The following is a 23379-nucleotide window of genomic DNA, read 5'->3' as shown; positions in this document are numbered from 1 at the left end:
AACAGCTATTTGCCCTCCCTTTCGAAAAGCAAATGACAGAATAATCTTGTATTTTATTTAAAGTGTAAAATCTAATGATATGACCTTGTATTTGCATTTTCAAGGTTTTACCTCAGGCGTATGCTTTGCTATCTCTCTAATTAAAGTCGCACCATTTTTCTTGACATATTCATCTGAATCCTTCAGGCATGTGAGCACAACTGGGAAAATTTCTGCTTCAACCACCAACTCTGCAAGATCCACTGAATGCTTTGCTATCTGGCTTAGAGCTGACAGCACCTGACGCTAGTAAATAAAAATTGTTATAAAATCAATAGTATACAAACATCCCACAACACACACTCCCCCTGCACACAAAAATCTATTGCATCAAGGAAAACAAAGAAGGATAGGGAAAACAATTACAGCTATTTCACAATTCACTGAGTCAATTCATGGACAAATATAATGGCATAGAACATTCGCTGGTTCCTGAATAAAAGTTTCTCTTTTGTTTTACCCCATTCAAGCTTGTATGTATTAAAAAATACAAACCAATAAAAACACACCATTTAAAACTGTAATTTAAAATTTAGTAAAATCTATAGAAAGTATTTTTATTTGCATAAATTGGATCTGTCAGATCTTATATTAAGAAATTTTTGTGGCATTTTTATGTTGTCTTCTGTTTGTTAGAGCAAGACAGAAAACTTACAAGAAACAATTTTTTTGTCAATTAAACGCTAGTGATTAAACCTTTGACAACAGCTATTCACATCAGATAGTACATTCTAAAACAATAATAAGTTCACTATTAACAGGCTTATTGTATAATCTTTAGTATGCAAAACCTTTTTTGTAACTGAAATGTGCCAATTTTATCTATTGAAAGTATCTGTTGCATTCTTCATATACTACATATTTCTTAAAAAAACCCATACTATTCACTTTAAAGATTAGTTTAGCTGTTCCTCATAGAGCTGCAGTTTATAACGAGTAGCTAAATTTGTAAATATGTTCAGAACTCTTTGTCACTAACTACATAGTTACATTTTGTTAACACCCAAACCCAGAGCTTCTAAATAAATATGCACATCTGTGTCTTTGATTCAATCTCAAGTAATGACTGGTATAATGGAGATAAAAAAAAATTAAATGTACCTTCAGTTTAGCATCAGGGTTCGGGATCATCTGAGCTAAGTGAGCGATAGCTCCTGCATCCACTACTGTCTGTGCTAACTCTGGAGAATGCTTTGAAATATCACTGAGAGTTGAAGCAGCAATCCTTTTCAAAGCAATTTCTGGCTCCTGGATACAGAGCACTAAAAGAGGAACAGCGCCTGCATCCACCACAGCTTGTGACAGTTCTGTAGGTCCAAGGAAAGTAATTAAGTGAGTATGGGTGACTGACCCTTGTGCAAGCCATTTTTCACCCTGACAGATACAGCAAAGGAAAAAGGGGAGGGTGTAGTTCACTGTCTCGACATCTGCATTTCAAATCAGCCCTCCTGGTTTCATAAACCGTGTGGACCAATCCACAACTGAAAAGAATGCAGGTCAATAGATGGACCCCCATTTACATGCACACATTTGAGGTAGATTAGGCTGAAATGGTTTGTTATTCTGTTTTCTTTTTCTTTTTTTAAAGTAAGCAGATGTCAGCTGTTTAAACCCTGGCTATTCTACACTGATCAATAGGAAAGCATTTTATGCATGGCTAACAACAACACAGAAAGCCAAAGTACCAAAATTTTACCAACCAGCTAATTAGAGAGCATTTTACCCTCTTCAAATGATAAGCAGATATTAGCATAGATCAAATGCCAAAAACAAAAATACAAAAAACATACATAAAATATTTATCTTACATAAAATACTGGAAAAATGGAACTTGCTGATCAAAACTAGTCTTTGCTACCATACACAGGATGAGACAGAATTTATATCTTAATGACAAGAAAATGTTATCATACACAATTAGACAAATGAGAAATATCATCAGTGATATTGTGTGTCTGAGATTAGCACAACATCTTTAACTAACTGCACCTTAAACAAAAAAAAAAAAAAAATCTGAGCATGTGATTAGCTGACATGGACAAAAATTACACTATTAGAAATTCATTAGCTCTCTCTGTGTATGCAGCATTAATCACAGTCCTAAAATGAGAATTACTGGATATCAGAAGCAAAATTTATATTATAACCAAGCTGTGCTATTTTAAAATAGTGTTGAAAAAGTGGTAAAAACCATAGGGGATTCAATAATCTATTAGGTTCTTCGTTCAGTTTTGCTACACCTTATTATGCATATCCATTATTATCTTTAACATTTATCTTGACTTACAGTACCATGGCAACATATGGCTGTTGTATTTCAAGACTCTAACTTAGCTTTTGATTTATAGTCCATCCATAAAGAGATTTTCATACTAAGAAAAATACAGCATACTTCATTAAATATACATAGACTAATATAGTTTTTCATGAAATCTGTAAGTCATGTCATCATTATGTTGTTAATATCCAAATAATGTTCCAGACCAGATTTGTTTTCAATTAGTGAGTTATAGCCACACACTGCAATACATGTGATAAGTCAAATATTTACACTGTATGTTATTTTATGATACAATATTTTAAAGAAAAAGTAAATATTACATCAAAAATATTAAATATAGCAGCAATTTTTAAACTAATACAATACCCTGAAATTAGCTTAGTTAGCTAGAGTGTGGTGCCAATAACAGCAAAGATGTGGGTTCAACCCCTGTAAAGGCCATTTACTTAAGAGTAGGACTTGATGATCCTTGTGGGTCCCTTCCAATTCAGAACATTCTGTGAATCTGTAAAATTAACTCTACAAAGTTCATTCTTCAAATAACTATTTGACTGAAAATGTATCGCATGCATCCTCAAAATACACTCAGATCATAAGATTTCAACAAAACTCAAATGCTGTACCTTCAGTTTTACAAACTCGAAGCGAAATGTACCTGAAATGTATGTAAAAACAAATCTGGAAACGAGCTAATCAATATAAGTGCTATGAGCTACAGTCAGCTTTTTGTGGAAAAAGCCATGCTCAGTTTCTTCAGATTATGCTTTGTTGCTGTACACTGACCAAGTGGAATACTTGGTGATCTACTGACCAACAGTCTAGACCAACCCATCCGATTGTGCCTCAGAACTTCAGACCAACCAGCTCCATTGGCCACAGTCTGCTGGGAAATGCTAGTATCAGGAATCTGATGTCAAGAGGGACACAGTGCTAGAAGAATGGGCTTCTTTGATGTCTTATGAGCTAAAATCATGAAGTTCAAGCAGGGAGAGAAAGAGCAATACTTCCAGGTCACAGCTACACTCAGGCATGCAAAAGCAACCATGAAAGTTATTTCAAAAGAGCAAACTAAATCTGATTCCATTTAGATCAGCTCTTGATATTAGAAGTCTGATATCATTTAAATACTGATGGCTACTGTTGGTCATGGGTAATTAAACGGTTTTTCTTCCAGTGGTGTTTATAAAGTTCATGGCTAATAACTTACCACATGGAGCGCTGGACCATGTGTCAAGACAGACAAGTCGTAAATGGACTGTCAGAAAAACAGAAAAGCTTAGGCAGGGAAGAAAGGAAATACAGTACTTCCCATCATGTTTCCCTGCAAATTCAGTGCAAAATTACAATTCTAAGTATTAATGATTCTATTATAAATTGTAATTCTTTTTCTTTTCCCCCGCAAGGAAAGGGTCAATTAATCTTCCTAGATATTGGTAGAATATCTTTAATGCCGACTATACACCAAAGGATTCATGAAACTTTGCCATTCAACTAGAAACACAGAAGTGGGAAAAAATTAAGACTGAGAAGGAGTTAGAGGAGAAAATAAACTTGTCAAGAAGAAATTTTTAAAACCAAATATTCAGCCAGAAAAAATTAAAATAACTGGAACAAATCACAAAGACTCTTCCAAATACTACGCCAAGGCTGTATTGTAAGGGCAAAGACAAGACCCACAGCTGCAGAGGATAACGACAGCAGAGAAGAGCTAATGTATGAACCTCATTTAATTCCACAGAAGGTTATGAAAACTACAGGCTTGGAACTCACATTGGGGTACAACTCAAGGAACTTGTCTGAGTACATGATGGTAAAGCTGAACTTCTCCCTATGTGAGTGGAAGTAGGAAACCTAACTCTATATGTTCAGAGACAAGAAAACTATGGCTCAAAACTGACCATAAATTAATCACTTTCACCCAGATCTACATGAGGAAGATTTTAGCAAGTGGAGAGACTGCAGACAAGACTCAAATGAATGTAGAAGAAAGACTAATAAAGACAGATTTTGGACTCTGAGATGCCACCAGTTCAACTAGAAGTTGTACTAGAGTTGCGCTGGTTTGTGTTAATATAAAAGTACTCATCAGGGACGAAGACATTAATTCTAAGTTGAAGCCTCGTCTGAAGCCTCGTCATGAGTTTACATGATCAGGAAGAGTGGAAAGCAAACAAAGTGGAGTCAACATCCTACCTACATACCCACTGAAAACAATGGGAAGTCTTACAGGATTATCTAAATTAGTTTAAGGTGTTAAAAAAAACCCCACTAACATTAACATGTTGGCAATAATAGTACAGAAAAAAAAAAACAGATGAGGGAAAAAAGATGAAGGTGAGAAAGCGAACATGCAGGTTGTCACCAGAGAAAGAAAATCAGCTCAATATTGTATTGACAATATACGATATTAAATCCACATAGTAGAGCAGCAGCAGTTGGAAGGAAATGCAAGTTTCAGTTCAGACCAGAGTTCTCAAACAGACCTTGCTGTGGTAGCAGGTGCATCCACAGGAAACAACAGGTTTTGACCAAAACAACCACCAATACCGTATTTTTCTGAGGACTGTGTGGTCATTTTATGGCCACATAGAAAAACTCTAATTCCCACAAGTAGCCCAAAGGCTGCACTTCAAAATCAGAGGTTTATGCAGGCCACTACAACCACAGTGCTAAAGATTCCACTGGAATCAGTGGGAAAACCTTTCATAATGAGAATGGAGGTTAGACTCAAATGACTGAAGAGCTGAAAAACCCGTTCTAGTAGCTGATGCTGCTTTGAGGAGGAAGCTGGACTAGAGATCTCCCAAGATCCCTTCCAAGCTGAGCTATGATCCACTGTATGACAGAAAATGAGCAAAACTCTGCTCTTAGCAATATGCTTCAGTATGAATGGTGTTGTTTATTTTTGTTTTCCCATCAATTTACAGTATACTGAAGCAGGTATGAGACAATCAATAAGTTACACCTTTAATGTAGACTAATAAAATGGAAAGCCAAATTATTTGCATACTTCAAAGAAAAGAACTTTGCACTTTAAAAGTAACTGAATATGGTATAAGTAAAATGTTACAAAATACTTTTCATGGACCTGATGGTATTTATGGTATTTGAAACACCCTACATTTCTGTTTAAACACAAATAGTACAAATAATGAATAGCAAAATCACAGCACATTGGTTTGTACACTTTGGAGTGAGATCAGTATCTGAAATTCAGCTCAAAGGGAAAGAAAGAGCAGAACTGCCTAAATTTTGGAATCTGACCGGGCAAGATTTCTAGTGCCTTAAAACCTCATGAGACATTTGTCTTGACCTAAAATCTCACAGGCCTTCTGGAGATATCTGTTCACATAAGAACTGCATTTTAAGAGATTTTTATATGAAGTCATTACAGAACTTGCTAACCAGAGAATGTTTTCATCAGAGGGGGAGAAAAAAAAAAAAGCCTAGATTTCTCAAAATTGAAGCCTTTTCAGGGGAACATACACTGCAGTTCTTAGACAGTAGTTTTAGTAGGTCATGGATGCATTTCTGATAAAAAGCAGAGAGAAAGACCCTCACCATTGAAGTTATTGGTGAATGCCGAGAGCCTTTGATTGCACTCATAAAGACAGAAGTTCACATCCTGCCTAAAACAGATCAGGACTTTAACCCCAGAGATATGCCCTAATTATTGAACTTTTCTTGCTGGGGCAAACAAATCTCCCTACTCCTCAACCTTTTCAGGAGAGAGAAAAATTCTTGTCTTAATATTGTCCCAGTTCGGAACTGTAACAATTTTTGAAACTGAAAAACCTTTTGTGGCTGGGGGAAACCATTTCGCACCCAGCTCTATTTTTAAAGCTGCATTATGTGTCCACAGACAGTCAATGACAGAAAATCATAACTGCTAAATTTGGTCATCAGGAGCATGTCAGTCTAATCCAGAGTTTCACGAACAGTAAACACCAGCTATTGATAAGAAAAAGTCTCTGTATCCCATTTCTCTATCTCTGTATCCCATCTCCAACAATATCCTGTTGCAAAGGCATGCTTGTAGCAGTGTAAGAAACATATCATGCACAGTATAACTCCTCTACTTTCAATAATCATTTTAGAGACATACTGTGACTGTGTTATAGAGGCAGGTAAATCCCCTAAATTGGCTGTAGCCAGGCAATTTTTTCAGGGATCTTTTGGTGGGTTTTTGTTGGCATTCGGGGTTTTTTACTGATTACATCTACTGATCTATGTCCTGATGCTTGCAGCTTGGTAGCACTCACAATTTCAACTTAATTTCTGAGGACGCTGTTCTTATTGTCGTTGTAAATTGACATAACGTATGCACCCATTCACCATCAGTGAATAAATTATTCATAACCATAGAATAAAAATTTGTACAAGGAATTTGTTGTCTTCAATACCCCCACATCACCTCCATCTTTGCAGACAAGGCTGTCACAGAGTGAACTGGATCACCCTAAAGCTCAGTCAGCATTCATGCAGTGAATAGCATGAAGGGCAATTGAAGTGAGTCAATATTGATTTACTGACATAACAAAACTGCAGAAATGTTCATGTTAAGAGTAACACACACACACACACACTACACAGATTTATACAAATGAATGCTTTTGATATTTAGATAAATATCTTTCAGATGGAACAAACAATTATTTTCCACAAGGGTGGAATTCAATCCTGATGACCAAAAGATAAAAGATCTTTACCAGAGAGGTCTCCCAATAATTAATTTGTTCCCCAGAAAATGCAGTCTGTTAGAAAGGTGCTAACAACTTTGGAGACTGTCCCAGAAAGCTAACCCTCTAAGTGGGAAGAGGGGAATCTCCCATGCCTTCTCCAGTCCAACACACTGTATTGATTAAAAAACAAAGAAAATCACTTCCAAAATCAGTCTATGTACATTTTAGAGCCAAAACCAAATATAAAACCATGAGTTAATGTTATGATCCTAAAATTAGTTTAAACAATATGAACACTAACCATTTCTCCCACCCCTTCCAGCTAGCAGTTTCTTCCCTCAGTACTTTCATTCACAGTCTAAACTTTTACTTGAACTATATAAATAGCTGGTAAAAGAACTATCAACCACGTGGATCAGCTTTTAAATAGGAACATGACACCACCAGTGAGTTATACAACTGCCTGTGAGACAGCAGTGAACTGCTCAGTATTGGATTCCTAGGATCTATTCCTGACTCTCAGAGAGCAGTGTGGTCCACTGGCTAATGATAACAGTCAGTGCAATAAATTTGGCCTATTTATCCTGTAGACACTGCTGTAAGCTGAATGAAACTTGCTTCTCCCTAACCTTCTCCATTCAACTATGTATATAAAACAAGAACTAATGTCAAGCAAAAGAAATTTGGTTCTGCAGTAACACTTAAACAATATATAAAGATTCAGAAATCTCTTCATGAAGAGGAACAAAGCAGAGTGTCCTTTCCAGGCCACAGGCCCTACTCCCAATCTCCTCTTAAAGCACCTCTCATAACTGGGCACTGCTGGTGTCAGGTATGCCAGTTTCCCACAAAAAGGTACAGCATTGTTGGAATGGTACAGTTACACTAGGGTTTTATCCCAAATTTAAAACTTTGCAACAGTAGAGAAGAAAAAGCATCTTGTTCTATTTACCAAAATAATGCAATTTATTTTAATTATCACATAACATTAAGCTCAAAGATAACACACGTGAAACTTGTTACCTGGATTGTGTCGGGCAATATACCCAAATGCCCAAGATGCACCTTCTTTGACTCCAGGGTCAAAATCTTCCAAGCAAATCACCAGCATTTCCAGTGCTCCACATTGAACTATTGCCTGAGCTAGCTGAGGAGAATGTTTAGCAATTGCTCTTAGCACAAATGCAGCTGTTCTCTTGTAGTAACGCTAGACAAATCAGAAACAAACAGTCACTAACATTGAGAAGTTCAAAGCATAATATAGTACAGACATGCCTAAATTAGACTTTTTTAGTAGAAGCAATATCTTATACAGATCCAAATCAGGACCACTAGACATCACACAAACAATGAAGCTACAGTTCTTTGGGACAGCTCATGATATAAAATCTGCAGTAAGTGCATAAATGAACAGAAAAAAAATGAGAGAGCTAAGAGGGGAAAAGACAGTAGTCTAGGTAAGTCTGTTTAAGTGAGTAGTGAACACCAAGAGCTGCAAAAACAATAACTCTTAACATATTTCACCAGATTACACAGGTTATGCAGGGCAAGCTCCTAAAATAATTCTACCCATCTGTAACACTTGCAAGGTTTTACACTTTCTAATACAGATACCCTCACAACATCTCTATGAGAAAACACTACTTACATTTGCAAACAGGAAACTGACACAGAGAGAATTAGATACAATAAAAGAGTTCAGGATCTGAATCCTGAAATGCCTAAATACAGCTAGGATACTGAAAACCCATCCCACCAACATCCAATATTGAATAACCCTCCATTTTGACCTGCAATTTTACTCCTGCATGTGTCCAGACAAAATCTCACTTTGAACAAGACTAAGCATCTTGGCCCTTCTGTCATAAGAGCAAGCAAAGTCTAAGCTCTTGTCTCAATTCTACCCATCTCCCTCAGTGCTGGACCAAATACATGTTTTCAGCATGTACATATAACACATAACCCTGCACACATCATGGGGCTTCCACATAAACTGCAGCAGTGATTTCTTCTAAAAGCACAGTTAAGTCCTCCTGCAAAAAAGTCACATTTCAGTCTCCTCCTGCAGTTTTATAACTGCCATTAGGATATGGAAGCTGAAGTTTCCTCTACTGCCTTACATTTTCAAAATCCAGAGCCCAGTTAAAGTACTCTGGCCAGAGAAAACCATGTTGTGACAGTTTCCCTCCCTCATGAAGGACAAGATTCATGGGGACACAAGTAACCTGCTGCTGTGTCTATGTGTCTGGAGCATACCCTCCAGCCTGGGTACTGACAGATCATCCCTATGGACAAGCTCTAGAGGACTCTCTCTCCATATGCCAGCTGGCTTTGATCTCATCCCAAGATGCCTGATTCTCCCCTGCTCTGCACAGGGAGCCTTGGCAGTTTACTTTCTACTGTCAAGGTACCCAAAATGTAAACAATGCAAAGGCCACATTCCCTCTGGATCAAGTCCAGAAAAACAAAGAACCATGTGAGTGCTTTTGTGTATCCTGTAAGGTACCCAAACACCTTCAAAAGTCTGACTGAAGCACTAAAATATGGCAACAGAGCAGTACCTGCAATGGCCCCCCAGGCAGTAAAATGTACCCTGGCCCTAAAGGAAGGTGACACAGCATAACACATCCATCCACCTAAACTCCTGTTTCCTCAAAGCACAATGGCCTCATCTATTCTACTGGAAACTGTCCCTGCCTTGTGCCTTAAACCACGTCCAAGCATTGTTGAGTAGTTTCATGGCTGGCATTGGCTAAAACCACATCAGAGAGCATGCTACTGATTAACAAGCACAGTCATCTTCCAACACATGCCCTTACCTTCCTTAGTTTACCAGTACTGATATAATTCCTTAATGGCAAAAGTCCAGTCTTCTAAGTTAAGGCCTACAAGCAGGTACATTAAACATAATTTACAAGCAAAGCATTAAACCTCATTTAGGGGGAACAGAAGTTAAGGGAAACACTACAGACAAATGGTCAAATCCCTAGATAATGTAAGTTACTGTAAGTTTTGCTGAACTCGATGGGGCCATAGTTGTTTGCATAAGTCTATGTCTGTACAAATATGGGTATGTTGTTTCTGTTCAGTAATTATGCTCCTGGCAAAGAAAAACACTTCTTTGTTTTCATTATTCAAAACATATTATTTACAAACAAACCGTATTCACACGCACAGTCAGAACACACTGTAAAACCAAGGTTTGCCCCGTTTAATTGATAAAACATTGATCTGGGATGTTACCCTGTGACTGTTCCCCATAAATCAGCAGAAATAGTATTCACTGTGTGCTCAGAGAATCTCATCCTTAAATATAGATGATGATACACCAAGAGTGAGTGGAATGGAAAAGGTTTTTTTTGCCAGTGGGAAGTGACAAACTGCTTGCTAAACTCTGCATGAACTGGATGAGTTTCCTTCACTTGCCCTCAGTCACAAGGCATAGTAGGCTTTCCATGACCTCACACAAGTCTTGCTGCTGTTTCCCCTAATTACAGCTATCTCAGAGTACTCAAGCTAATTTAGTGAGGGTTGCAAGTTGTAGCAGGGGGTAGTTTCCAAACCAATGGAGGGTAGATTTTTGTTCCACGTCTTCCCTTAAAAATAGAAATAAAATAACCAAAATGCTTATAACCTTGTCTAATTAAAATCTTTACTTTCTTTTCATACTATACCACCATCTTGCCATCAAAGTTTTTCTTTAGCTTTTTCTTTTTCAATTTTAATTGTATAGGCAATGATTCTATATATACAAAAAGTATGCAATGAGTACATTTACATCTTCATTTTTCTCAAAAGATTGAAAATGAAAATATATAGTTTTCCAAATTATATTTCCATTGAAAACCTACTTTTCCTAAATCAAAGCTGCAACATAAGTATGGTTGTGATATCAGTACACTTAAGCCTTCAGCTGTCACTTTCCAGCTGTTAGGAACCCTAGTTGAAAGTATTTCTGTTAATCTAGGTTAGCATCATTGGAAAAATCAAAGCTGAAAGAGACACAGAGCTGGAAGAAAAATGTGAGGAAGGGGGTGAAAGAGACCAACAGATTTATTTGCATTGCAATTGTGACTGTACTTGTTTGGTTTTGACAAATATGAAGACGAAAACCTTTCAGTATATTTTCCTGTGTCAGAGGTTTGTTATTTCTCATGCTACAGATTTCCAACAGCCTACGTTTGGGGATATTAGGTATTTCATTACAGAAGCTCAGGTTTTTTATATGTATTTTACAAGTGTCTGGTATTATTGACAAAACCTAGTCAATTATCACCACAGCTTCCAAACTGTCTCCTTTTTGAAAAGGGACCTTTTACAAAGCATCACTCAACATTTTAAAAATGTTACAGTGCAATGAATGTATTTCCTATAGTGCATTAAACAGTAATATGATATTTTAAAGTCAAGCTTATTGAAGTCAGACATACAGTACACAGTGGTCTCTCATAGGTTCAAACATACATGCTGCCCTGACTTCAGTACATTTAATGTCCTATTAGAATAACAGCAGACGCTGATTTTCCTTTCCCTGTTTAACAGTTTAAAAAAATACTACTTAAAAGAACAATCATGCCTTACATTCTCCTCAGGCAATGCACATATGAGCTGTGGAAGAATGCCTGCCTTCACAACTGCCTCTGCCAGGTCCACGTCATAATCAGCAAGTCTCCCAAGAGCCAAGGCAGTAGTCTGTCGAATACTTGGGACGACATCCAGCAAAAGAGGTCTCAGCAAACACACTACACCTGAGTTGCAGCAGGAAGAGAAAAGCTGATTTGGTAAGCGGAAGTTTTTGTAAACATTTGCCTTTATTCATAAAAACCTATTAAATTACTCTTCCAGCTAATAAGAACATGTAGGAAATCCAGGTGCTCCTCTGAAATGAAGTCGGCACTTGGATAGCACTGCTGACATATAGCAATGTTTCTGCCCATTTCTCATAGGTACAAAACAATTCTGAAACATAAAAAAACTCACATGTAGAAATAAGGTGTAAACAAATATCTATAAAATATATCTTAAAGTACATGAGAAAATAAGATACATTCAAACATACATAAAATGCATGTGTTACTGGGTGCACAGGAAACTCCATCTGGACATCCTGGTGAGAAGACATTGGCATGTCCCTCGTTCATCATGCCAGAAGAACCTCTACATTGAATTATACCAAATTACATTTCATCTGTTATAAGCAATGACTGATTTGAAGACCAATCTCCATAATATATTACACTCCAGACAGCAGACTTGTAGATTTTCTTATTATGTTATTATTTATGATATGTTTTCACTGATGAGTTCACAGTGTTATCAGCTAAGCATAAAGAATGTGAAAGTAGCAGCAAGGGAAACTATAAGCATCTACAGACTGAATGACTGGATGACAAAATGGAAAGTGAAATGGAGCTCATGCAGGGAACCCAACTCCAACCTCATATATGCAGTAATGGACCCCAAAGAGATTACTACCAACCAGGAGAAAGATCTCCCTGTTAGAATGGAGAGTTTCCAGCTCTTGCTCAGTAGTAGAGAAGAAACTTTACCCACAGAAGTATACAGAGTGCTCATGATTATTTCTAAAGGGGTAGAGGCTAAAGCAGGGGTCATCACTATCCTACATTTAACACCTTCCACTAGAGTAGAACTGAAAAAGGTTCAGTGAAAGGAAACAAGGATGATCAAAGATGATCAATATGTATGTGGAAGCTCCTCCTGTTAAACTAAGACTCTTCAGTAGGGATAGAAATGAGATCCAAATGGTTACATTAAAAATGTGATTTGTAAGGTCTGGGAAGGGAAAATTACTTGTATTGTGATCCCGCAAATGTGCTGTCCCTGTAGCAGCCAGCTGCATGAATTAATACTTTGGAGCTTTATACCTCAGCCAGAAACCAGTGGTCTCTGAAAACGGAGCTGTGCTACAACAGAACAGCGAACACTCAGAGCTACAGGTATCTTCGTATCAGCTTTCTCAGCCCTTTCCACTAAATTTTTTTACTAATATAAAAATCTAGTTGAGTACAGTGAAAGAAAGCAAGATTTCCCTTCTTAAGGGCTCCTATGGTTATTAGCACTGAACAAGGCCTTTTGGTGCGACAGTCCCACAACAGGGGGATCACTGCCTAATGGCAAGTAACAAACACCCAGGTGTTCAACAGACACTCCATGACAAGGAAAAGCTGAGGACCTCAGAGCAAGGAATAGTCCAAAGGGATGGAGGCTATAACAAGTTACAGCTGTAGCATACTTCTTTCCCTAAAAAGAAAAAAAGTAAGTTGAGCAGCAGTAAAATTCTCACCTTTATTTTACATCAAAACCAAATTGCTCCCAGCAAGAAGAAAATAGCCAAATCATCTATACGTGGCTCTGAAGGGGCTGGGAAGGAGGACACACAAAACTAACCATGGAGGCCATGCTATCTACTAACAAATTTGTAGGAAGGACAATACTCCAGACAAAAGCTGCACTGTCATGAGAGGTACAGCCTCCCAGCATGTTCGCAAGACAAAATAACATAGGTTTCAGGGGGACATATAACAAAAGCAGAAAAGTAAAATGAACCTATGGAAACAGGTCTGTAATATAGCTGGGGCCTCCTCATCCTTCTGTTAAAGCCACTGGGAAGCTGAAAGAGGCCTCCTGTGTACCAAATGACAGAAGATAGATCCTCCACTATTGTAAGATCAATGTGAATTCATTTAGCACTTTGCAGAAATCACTACTTCAGAATGTGGTCATTATACTGACATCTTCTCACGAACTCTCCATAGCAGGTATGGTGTCGTTAGCATGTTATGCTTCATGTCGAAAACCCCTAAATACTTTATATGACAAATTAAAAGTAAAAACAAACATATGAGCTGGGGCCAACACCATGTATCATCTGTTATTTTCTAGCCAGTCATCTGCATCCTCTGTGGGAGGGTATTTTCTTGTCCTTCCCTCTAACATCAGTTGCATGGTCAAATAGCTGCTGAAATTCCTAAGGGGACCCCACACTGTTCTTACTGTCTAGATTGAAGGTATTTCAGTGAAGCAGGAACACCTAGAAATAGTTCACTTATATTTAATGTACAGATATTACATTTGAGCCCTTGTCTTGAGATAATATGAAAACAAGATTATTTAATAAATAGAAAAGAAAAAAAAATAGAGGGGGAAAAATAGTTTTACTGATATAAAAGAGGCTGTTGCAAGTAGTTGAAGGAGAGGAAACGGAGCACTTCAGCATGCAGTGCCCTGACCCTAAAAAAGAGAAGAGCCTGATGGCTGGGACATTAAACTAGGATGTGTCAGACAGTTCAATTCTGATGATCTTGAATCCAGTGAAATTTAAACAGACTAGAATCACTTTACCTGGGAGCTAGGTCCAGACCACGTGACACATTTCTGACATTTATGACACACTTAGGCACTGCAAAATGTAAAACCACATTTAACAAGGTTTACATACATACATGCTTTAAGTTGTTCCAAATGTGAGAGTTAATTAATTTGTATTTTCAAGATTAGCTGATACAGCTTTCACTTTTGGAACAGCCTAAAAAGCCTTCAATCTGAAAATGCTCCCAAGCAGCACGCCTCCCCATGACCAATGCCTTTCGTTTCATGACAGTATAAAACATGTAAAGTTTGGTGATGACATTTAAGCATCAGCACAAAATGTTCTACTGAGAATTACTTTAGCTGGTACAACTTATACTGAGGAAAGAGATGAAAAATGACATGGGAGTTACTGTTTGAAGAAAGACACAAGATGCTACAAGAGGGTTAGAAAAAAAAAGAACAGGTTTAGAAATAATAGCAACTGTGCTGGTCCTCAAGGAGACTATATTTTCTTAAAGTCATGTTTGAATGTAAGAAGAGACAGTGTACAAATAATTATAATGGAAAGAGTTTTGGATAAACAAGACATCGAAAAATCAATTCCTGTTGCTGTACAAGCCTTATATTGACATCAAATTAACTGAGAATTGAGGGAAGTGTATAGGCCTAAACTATGCCTGTGCATTGAACATAATTAAAAGCTTTTACCTCTACTTTCCACCTTCTCTTAAAACCACTTTCTTTCTCTGTGTCAAGATGCTTTCCATCAGCTCCAATTACTCTGCAAGACCAACTGCTTGAGGAGTTTTCACCATTGCCATCATTTTTGCATCTTCAGCAAACCTAGTATTTCTTTCTTTACAGCACTCAGGAAAAAAAGAATTCATTCTCAGAGTGTGAAAACAGCTACATAAAGATTCTACAGTCTATAGGACTATAGACTACAGGAAAGCCAAGATATCCAACCTTTTCGTCTACGACTTTTGAACATAATGCTGTAAAGGACAGATGCGCCTGACACAGGATAAGGCTTTCCTGCACTGGGCCCAACCCAGCTCTTTGTTCCAGACACAGCTGTATTTGGTCACCTCCTCTATTTGATCTCTTCCTTTCATCTATCCTGTTTACAGCAAAGTCTACTCCTCCAAAGAGGTCCAAGCCAGGATCCCTATCAGCATTTTTAATTAACTTCAAATGTATTTAACATTACTTAGCCCAGGAAAATAGGCAAGAACCTTCCAACAACTTCCTTTTATCTGGACCATTCACTCAAGTGAACAGGGCCATACAGATCAGGGAGTAGCAGTGTCTTGTTGCGGAAAACTTTAGAACTCTTTGGTCTTCTTCTAAATAAGTCTGTTGTGACAGAAGTAGGAAATTCATTAACTCTAGTTCAAAAGCAACCACACAGAAAGTAAACTACAAAATAAGGCATTTAGACTATTGGACTAGATTTGTTTTGGAAGAGTTCCCACTAGCACTCAGAAACTGAGTAACAGAGAATTACTGCCAAATATTCTCTCTTGCATCACAGAACCTTGACTGACATTGGGCAAGGAACGATTCCCCTTTCTATCCTCAGTTTCCCACTCAAATTTGTTTCAAAGAATGACACACTTTAGAAGCTGAATCACTCTTAACACACACTTCTCAAGTGGAGCTGTTACATACAGGCCTGATGCACTTTCTTTTAGCAAGCGAGTGCTGGCTGCTGCCTATCTGGAAAACAAACAAACAAAAAAAATCACTCAGGGCAGCAGCAGGTTCCAATTTTTTTCCTTCTAAGTTTCTGTAGTAAAAAACCAGTCACTATTCTGGAGATAGCTATCTTTGCTTGGCCATTTTGATTTCTTGGGGAAAACAACCTGGAATTCATGCAGAATACTTCTACCCTCCCCCCATCCCCATCGAGTCCTTGTCAAACTTGACCAGTCACAAATCAGAGAAACATCACTACATTGGAAATTCTTTTCATTTCTGCATCTAAAGATGACTACTCCTACCTTATCCTCTTTCCTTAAAGTAAAAATAATTTCTGTTTTAAAATGTGGAAATAAAGTCATTCTACACTACTGTTGTCTCTGGACACACTCTTGTCTTGAAGATGCTGCCCTTCTAATTTATGCTTTGGACCAAGACAACATCTTCTCATTTTTGTGCACTACCTGTTACATTTAGAACATTCACAGAGCTAACACTAGTACTCAAACATTCATAATATCAGCTTGATTTTTCAGAGCTCCTCATGTCAAATTCAGCTGACTTAACAAGGAAATAAAATGGAAAATGGAAAAAAACTCTATCTTCAACTACCCCTTTCTAAGAGCTGCATAGCAGTGAGTTTTAAGTCCCCTACTTAAAGCAAACTTTCCAGAAGAGCAGTGAGAGAGAACTTTCACACTCACTCATCTTGACACAGCCTCTTCCAGAGACAGCAGAGTATGCACGCCTCGAGTACATACTCCTCAAGTATGACTCATCATGAGAAAGAACTCCTCAGAGCAACAGTTCCACGCACAGCACAACTACAATCCTTCAAAGATCAAAGGGAACATGAATTCAGTTTGGTAACAGACTCTGGCTAATCAAGTAATTCATACAGCAACTACCAGATGGTGTGGGACATAATGAAGATTCAGTTTGACAGGATCACTGAAGATTCCTGAAGGATCAAGGAACAGTAAGTTTCTCCTCCTTAGATGCCAGACCCTGTTTCTGCATTAATGAAGCAGAACTAATCCTGTTACAAGAGGACAAATTTCTGAAAATACCCCTTACAGGGCTATTAGTGGCCACCATGCAGCCATGAACAGACACACCAAAACGAAGGTGGTCACAAGGAGCTGCTTTTTTTTAACATCCACTCAATTAAGATGAGACTGAAGTTTCAAAAAAATTCTGGTTTTGACATTTTACTTACAAATCTCCAGACAGGCCGGGAGACTGAGAAGAGGAGGTATCCTGGAACAGCTGAGCTTTCAGCTGATTGAGTTACAGAAAAAGTCAATCCTCCAGCTTCAGCTGCATTTATTTTCTCCTTCTTTGTCATCTCTTGTGCTTTCCTTAAAACAGCCTCCTTATTCCCTTCATCAGGCACCACGATGTCAAGCCTTTGGGAAAGCCACTCTCCACACCTGATCTACTGTAACTGCAAAGGCAACCTTTTGCCTTTCATGCCACATTGCATAATCCTCTCTCACTTTTCCTGCTGCTAAAGCTCAGTAAAGCTTTTAACTCGAAATAAAACCAATTTTTTTAAAAACACAAACCCAAAACAAACAACAGCAACAAAACAACCAACCAAAAAAAAAAACAAAAAAAAAACAAAAAACAAACAAACAAACAAAAAAAAAAAACAAAAACAAAAAAACAAAAAAAACCAACAAAAAAAAATCCCCAAACCTGTGTGCATCCTTTACAAAAGAGGGTACATAAACCCCAGTGTTGAAACTGGCTACATGGGGGCACTGGTGTCTGTCCATGCATATCCACTTGCAAGGTCCAAATGCTCCCAGTAGGCTTTCTATTAAGCACTGTGCTATCAAAGCACAGTCTTTAACATGATATGAGATATGAAACTATATCCTAAAATCCGTTTCCAGAGTCTGATTCTAATTACACAGGGCCAAGTGTCCAACTGTCACATTCAAAAAAGCTACATTTAAAGAAAAAAAAGTATAGTTAAAGAAAGAAAATTTGAGAAAAGCATGAGCAAAAAGACTCAATGTAACTCAATGTAATGAAGGAGGGAAATCAATTTGAACAGTATTTTCTTAAAAATAAAGGCTCCTAAAAGCAATCTAGAGATTTGGAAATATAGCTTCTAAAATCTGTTGCCAGTGGAATAGGTCTGGAGTCAGGAGAGAACTAACACTGATAACAGCACTCTTTACCTACAGAAAGACAGACCACGAAACAGGGGAAAGTCTGCCATGTCGCAAGGGCTGGTGGTGGAGCCCTAGTCTGATTCAGATAAGCCCTGCCTCTAGCCCTTAGCCTCTTGCCAACGTGGACTGTGAGGAACAGGTACAGGAGAAAATGCCCAGAGGTAAAAGGGGAGGAGAGAGCTCAGTCCTGGAGTATAAGGCCTGAGAAGCAGCTTGATATCAGGCACAATGGAAGGGAGACCTGGGCTCAGGGCTGTGGGCTGAGGGAGTGGGAAGTTGGAAGAGATTCACTGGGAAAGGGTCTTTATTTACAGTGATATTTTGGAACTTTCCTGGAACCCTGCAGACTGGCCAGCAAGCCAGAGGAACAGCAGTTGAAGTTATCTGCCCGAGATGATAAAAATATCTAGCAGCAATGTGAAGGGAACCCAGGTGTGCAGGGCCCCAGCACACAGGCTGCTGCACCACACAGCTTTGGATTTCTTTTTCCATGTTCCATACTCAGCTTTCCCAATGACTTCCACAGCCATTATGCTTAAGAATGTGATTAGCCCCAAGAAAGGGGTTAAAGAGCTGATCTTATAATATCTTTAAAGTCAAAGTAGCAAGACTAAACTGTTTCTTAATCACAGTGATAGCCTTAAATAACTCACATACTAAAAGCAACATTCTCATCACTACATGTTCTAATGCAAGATAAATAAATAAAAAATAATCAATCAGAAACGAATACCCAGAAGTAATTATTCTGATACATGTATTAATCCTCAATTGTAAATGCCTCAAAAAAAATCAAAACAATTTCAAAGGGTTTGTTTATTTACAGAGCACTGCACTTCACAAGGAAAAAAATGAAGAACTAGACCCTCAGTGACTACCACTCTTACAAACATACTAGAAGCACTTCAGATTTTCACCTAGCTCTTCCAAAACACAGAGAGCTGCCTAAATCTCAGTGCAAGAATGAGAGCTCAAGTTCATCTGCCATTATAACCGAAAATAGCCTGTTTCTGGGATTTTAAATTTTGGGAGGATGAGGGGGTGTGAGCTGAAAAATGCATTTCAGTACCAAACTTCATGGGCAGTAGCTGCCAAATGAATAGACTTATTTTTAAAAAGTATATTTAAAGTAGTTACTACCAAAGTAGCTTCTCCCATTAGTCAGCAGCCCTCAAGAAACAAGATTCGATAAAATGTCTGTCATTGTTTCACATGTATATTTACTAAATGGAAAAGGTCTAGGAGTTTTGGAGCAGACTTTTTTCTCCAAGTATCAACTAATTAAACATTCAACAGACAAATCCTGCAATTATTCATGGTAGTATTTAATCATAAGGAACAACTTTATCAAAGCAGAGACTTGGAAAACACACAGGAATGAGTTCCAACAAAAGAATCTCTCTGATCATTCCTTGCACTTTCTTGCCACCAGAAAGCTGTTAAGCTCCCAGGCACTAACCCCCCGAGGACATTCCTGACCAAGAAAGAGTGCCATGCAAATGTGTCAAAGTCCAGGGCTAGATTCCAGTTCCCTGGTTACAACATCTTCAAGATTTCTGTTCAGTGGGAAAAGCAGCTCTGGAACTTGATGAGACACAGAGGCTTCAGAAGACAGATGCCATAAGAAAAGGTGGGTTTCCTGTTGGCCCTCTCTGACCTTCTTTGCAGCTTCTCATCAGTTTTCCTTACAGGTTATACATAGGAGTCTCCACAGTAATGGTACCTTAAGGTTTCTCAACAGTCAAGCCAGTGTACAGGACTCATGCCTCTGATCCTGGCTGCTTGCTCCCCTCCAGGCTGCAGTCTCTGAATTTGCAACAATACCACTGCTTGTACCTGGTTTAATACCACAGAAGCAGGGCTTACAGGGTAGTAAAGAATTACTTTTTCAATGCTTCCATCTTTCATGCTGTTAGCATGGTATCCAGAGACATCTCCACAAAGAATAAGGTCTCAAACTAGTATTTATTTTCCTTATAAGACATTAAGTATTTATCAAAAGGGCTTCTAAAATGGGATCAGATACTTTATTCCTTGAGCACTCATCTTTCACTCTTATTCCAGAATATAAACTGAGGCCATTAATACAAGAGTACATCACAGTACATTTTAAGGATATAATTTTGTTCAGATTCAAGTCACTGTAATCTTGCCTTCTGATTCTGCCAGAAAAATACTAAACCCTGGCAACTTTTGAGATCCAACAAAAGAACCCTGCAAGGTGCCCCTGACTCCTACAGCTAACATAAAATGACAGCGGGCAAAGATTTTCCTCATCTTCTTAAAACAGTGATCTCCATAAGGTATGCCTAGAATTCTTATTCACCAGAATAAGAAACAAGCCCCAAATCCTTTTAAATATGGATTTATACAAAGAAACACATATAGACAGACATCGTTCTTAAATCACGGCTCCAGCACTCACTAGATTTAAGACCATAAAAGGCACAGCAGTTATCTGCTAGACAACTATGTCCCAAAGCATTTGTGTAAATGTTTTAATAAAAGGACCAAATCACATTTTATTTGATGTGAGGTTTTAAAGAAAAACACTCAATCATATATAATTTAGGAGGAGGTTTTAAAACTTGTATCTAGCACATCCAGAAAAGGCCAAAACAAACAGCTCTCATTGCAATTATATAACTACAAAATATTTTGAAAGACAAAGGTGGGAAAGATGGTAAAATATTTTTGGCCATACAAATAAATTGTAACAGCCATCTTTGCAGACATTCCCCTCTTGTCCAGCATCTGAAAAACTAAAGCCTATGGAAAAGCAGCTCAGTACCAGAAACAGCCAAGCAGGAAAACCTACACAAATGCACATTTCCACATTACCACCCAGAGCCTGATCCTTGCAAAATTAACCTTCAGACGAACACCAGCTATGTGCAGAAGGAAGTTTCAGGCCTCTGAACCAATTATTTGTTCTGCACAAGCAACAAATCAGTTCTGAGGTAAAGTTTCCAACCAGATTACATCAAAATAGTTATTTTTAAAAGAAATACAATGCAATTAAAGTTAGCTTAGCACTTTGATTGCATTCTTAAAATAGAAACTTTCTGCATTTTTAAAATGCTGAGCTGCAAGAAGCCTGCCTATATGGGATCTCTCTCTGGGAGCTGCTAAAACCAGGACTGTAAAAGGACACAGAGGGACCTCTTCATACAAATAGGGCATAAATTATTCCTTTAGCCTAGACGTCCCTTTGGCAAACAGAGATCACTTGTATAAACTACAGCAGTGGCATTAACTCACCAAAAGATGGAAAACAAAACAAAAAAATCAAGATCCACAGCAAGGTAATACAAAAGGCCTGGTGTCAACATGCCACTCCCATAATGAAAGGAAATGTTTCCTTAGCAAGAATTTAAGTGCTAGATTTTTTAATAAAACAATTTTAATAAACAGTTGTAAATACAATAACAGAAAGCTGTGAATATTTACACCATTGGTTTTCTTTTTCGTTTGCTTGTTAGATGCCATTGTATTTGAGAAAAGACTTACAGCTTTACTAGATCTGGGAAACAAGTATTAAAAACAAAATTTAAACACACCGAAACATAATCAATTCATGAATACCACATGGCAAACCAACCACTGATCTATAGCATATTTTCAAACTGTCATTCAGGTGATCAATTATCAAGCACTTCTTTTTCCTCCTTTAAGCTCAGGAACTTTGGCCAAGCGGAGTGGGTCTGCCAGATGCCAGCAGCACAACAGCTGGTAGAAGTGCTCCCGCAGCTCCTCTTTCTAAAAACGTTCAATTTGGCTCACGACATCCCATGACAGCAATATAACAAAAGCAAATCCCTCCTAAACTGAGCCAATCTGCCGGCAGAAAGCATCGAAGAATTTAGGAACAACTTGTAAAGCCAGTATAAAAATAGTTTATTCTAAAAGTAGGATTTCCTTGGCAACTCAGTGCTGGCTTCACCACGAATTCCAATTTCTGTACTTTATATAAAGCTATATCGGAAGCACGAGGAAATAAATTTTAAAAAAGGTTATACTGAGAAATTTTCCTTGAAATAAACTTGAGGTCACAGCCAGAGACATCCACCCCCGCACAGGCAGGCGGGGCACCCGCCCGCAGCTGACCAGCGCAATTTACTTTCCCACTGCATCCAGGGGGACTCGACAAGCAGGGCGGGGGCCAAATCCTACTGGAAGAAAAAAAACTCCGGAAACTGAGCGGCCAACGGGGGAGGAGGGAGATAAAAAAAAAGCAGACCAAGGAAAGGCCGCGGCGGCTCCGCCTTGTCCCCGTCCCCGCGGCGCGCAAAACCCCGCGGCCGCGCACGGCCCGGCCCCGCCAGCTCCCGCGTACCTGCACTTTGGAGAGTGTCGATGCTCTGCGGGCGGGCGGCGAGGTCGGCCACCGCCTGCGCGAACTGCGCCCGGGCGCGCTGGTACTGCTCGAACACTGCGGGTGGGAGCGCCGGGGCGCCGAGTCAGCGAGCGGGTCGGCGGGCGAGCGCCGCGCCACCCCCGCTCCCCCAGCCCCGGCCCCCGGCCCAGCCTACCTTGCAGGACCTGCCGCTGGCTCATGGCGGCGCCGGGCGGGCTCCGCGCCCGCGGGGATTTCCGCGCTGTGGACGCGTCTCCCAGGCAACCGGGCGGAAGCCGAGAGGCGGAGGGCGGAGCCTCACTCGTGACGTCAGCGCGCCCGCCCGCCGCGCCCAGTCCCGCTCCGCCCCGCGGGGCTCCGCGCGCCGCCCTCGGGCCTTTCCCGTGGGGACGGGACGGGACGGGACGGGACGAGCTCAGCTGGGATGGGGTGAGATGGGATGAGCGGCAGCCCGGCGGGCTGTGCCCGGCTGGCGGCAGGTCGCACACGTGTGTCACATGTTCCCTGCTGGTACAGGTGTGGGTATCGGCACTACAGAGGTTCGCGGGGGCGTGCGGACCAGCAGCTCCGCGGAGAGGGGATCGCCGCTGTGTCACGTCTGTAACACACACTCGGCACCTTAGGGGGTGTATCAACATTACGTAACATGAAAACGCGTACAGCGGGTGTACGCACTCACCTCTCACCGGCAGGCAGCTGCTACTCTCGGGAGCGCTGGGGAACGGATGGGGACGGGCAGGGAACGCGCAGCGCCCGCGGAGCTGTGCCGGGCTCATCACAGGGACGTGTCCGGGCCACAGC

General features: G+C 39.5%; 1 protein-coding gene across 5 annotated transcripts in view; it reads right to left on the bottom strand.

Moving 5' to 3' along the window:
• Positions 1 to 22863, bottom strand: part of SPAG6 (sperm associated antigen 6) — a 48109-nt gene extending 25246 nt beyond the window's left edge. For 3 of the 5 annotated variants that reach the window (XM_042043531.1, XM_042043534.1, XM_042043535.1), the window contains exons 1-6: positions 22754 to 22863; positions 22558 to 22653; positions 11584 to 11750; positions 8026 to 8209; positions 1141 to 1346; positions 112 to 285 (exon numbers count right to left, since the gene is read on the bottom strand). In XM_042043531.1, the coding sequence (XP_041899465.1) occupies positions 112 to 285; positions 1141 to 1346; positions 8026 to 8209; positions 11584 to 11750; positions 22558 to 22653; positions 22754 to 22778 (852 nt within the window). In that variant the 5' untranslated portion in view covers positions 22779 to 22863. The remainder of the gene's footprint in view (positions 1 to 111; positions 286 to 1140; positions 1347 to 8025; positions 8210 to 11583; positions 11751 to 22557; positions 22654 to 22753) is intronic. The other 2 variants (XM_042043532.1, XM_042043533.1) reach the window with 2 other exon arrangements.
• Between the last annotated feature and the right edge of the window lie 516 nt (positions 22864 to 23379).

The sequence above is a fragment of the Corvus kubaryi genome, unplaced genomic scaffold, assembly GCF_017639235.1.
Source record: "Corvus kubaryi isolate FWS band 111438036 unplaced genomic scaffold, C.kubaryi_AGA036_p1.0 37398, whole genome shotgun sequence".
Classification (NCBI taxonomy): Eukaryota; Metazoa; Chordata; class Aves; order Passeriformes; family Corvidae; genus Corvus; species Corvus kubaryi.
The sequence above is the reverse complement of the archived record's forward strand: the minus strand, read 5'-3'. Positions and strand labels throughout refer to the sequence as shown.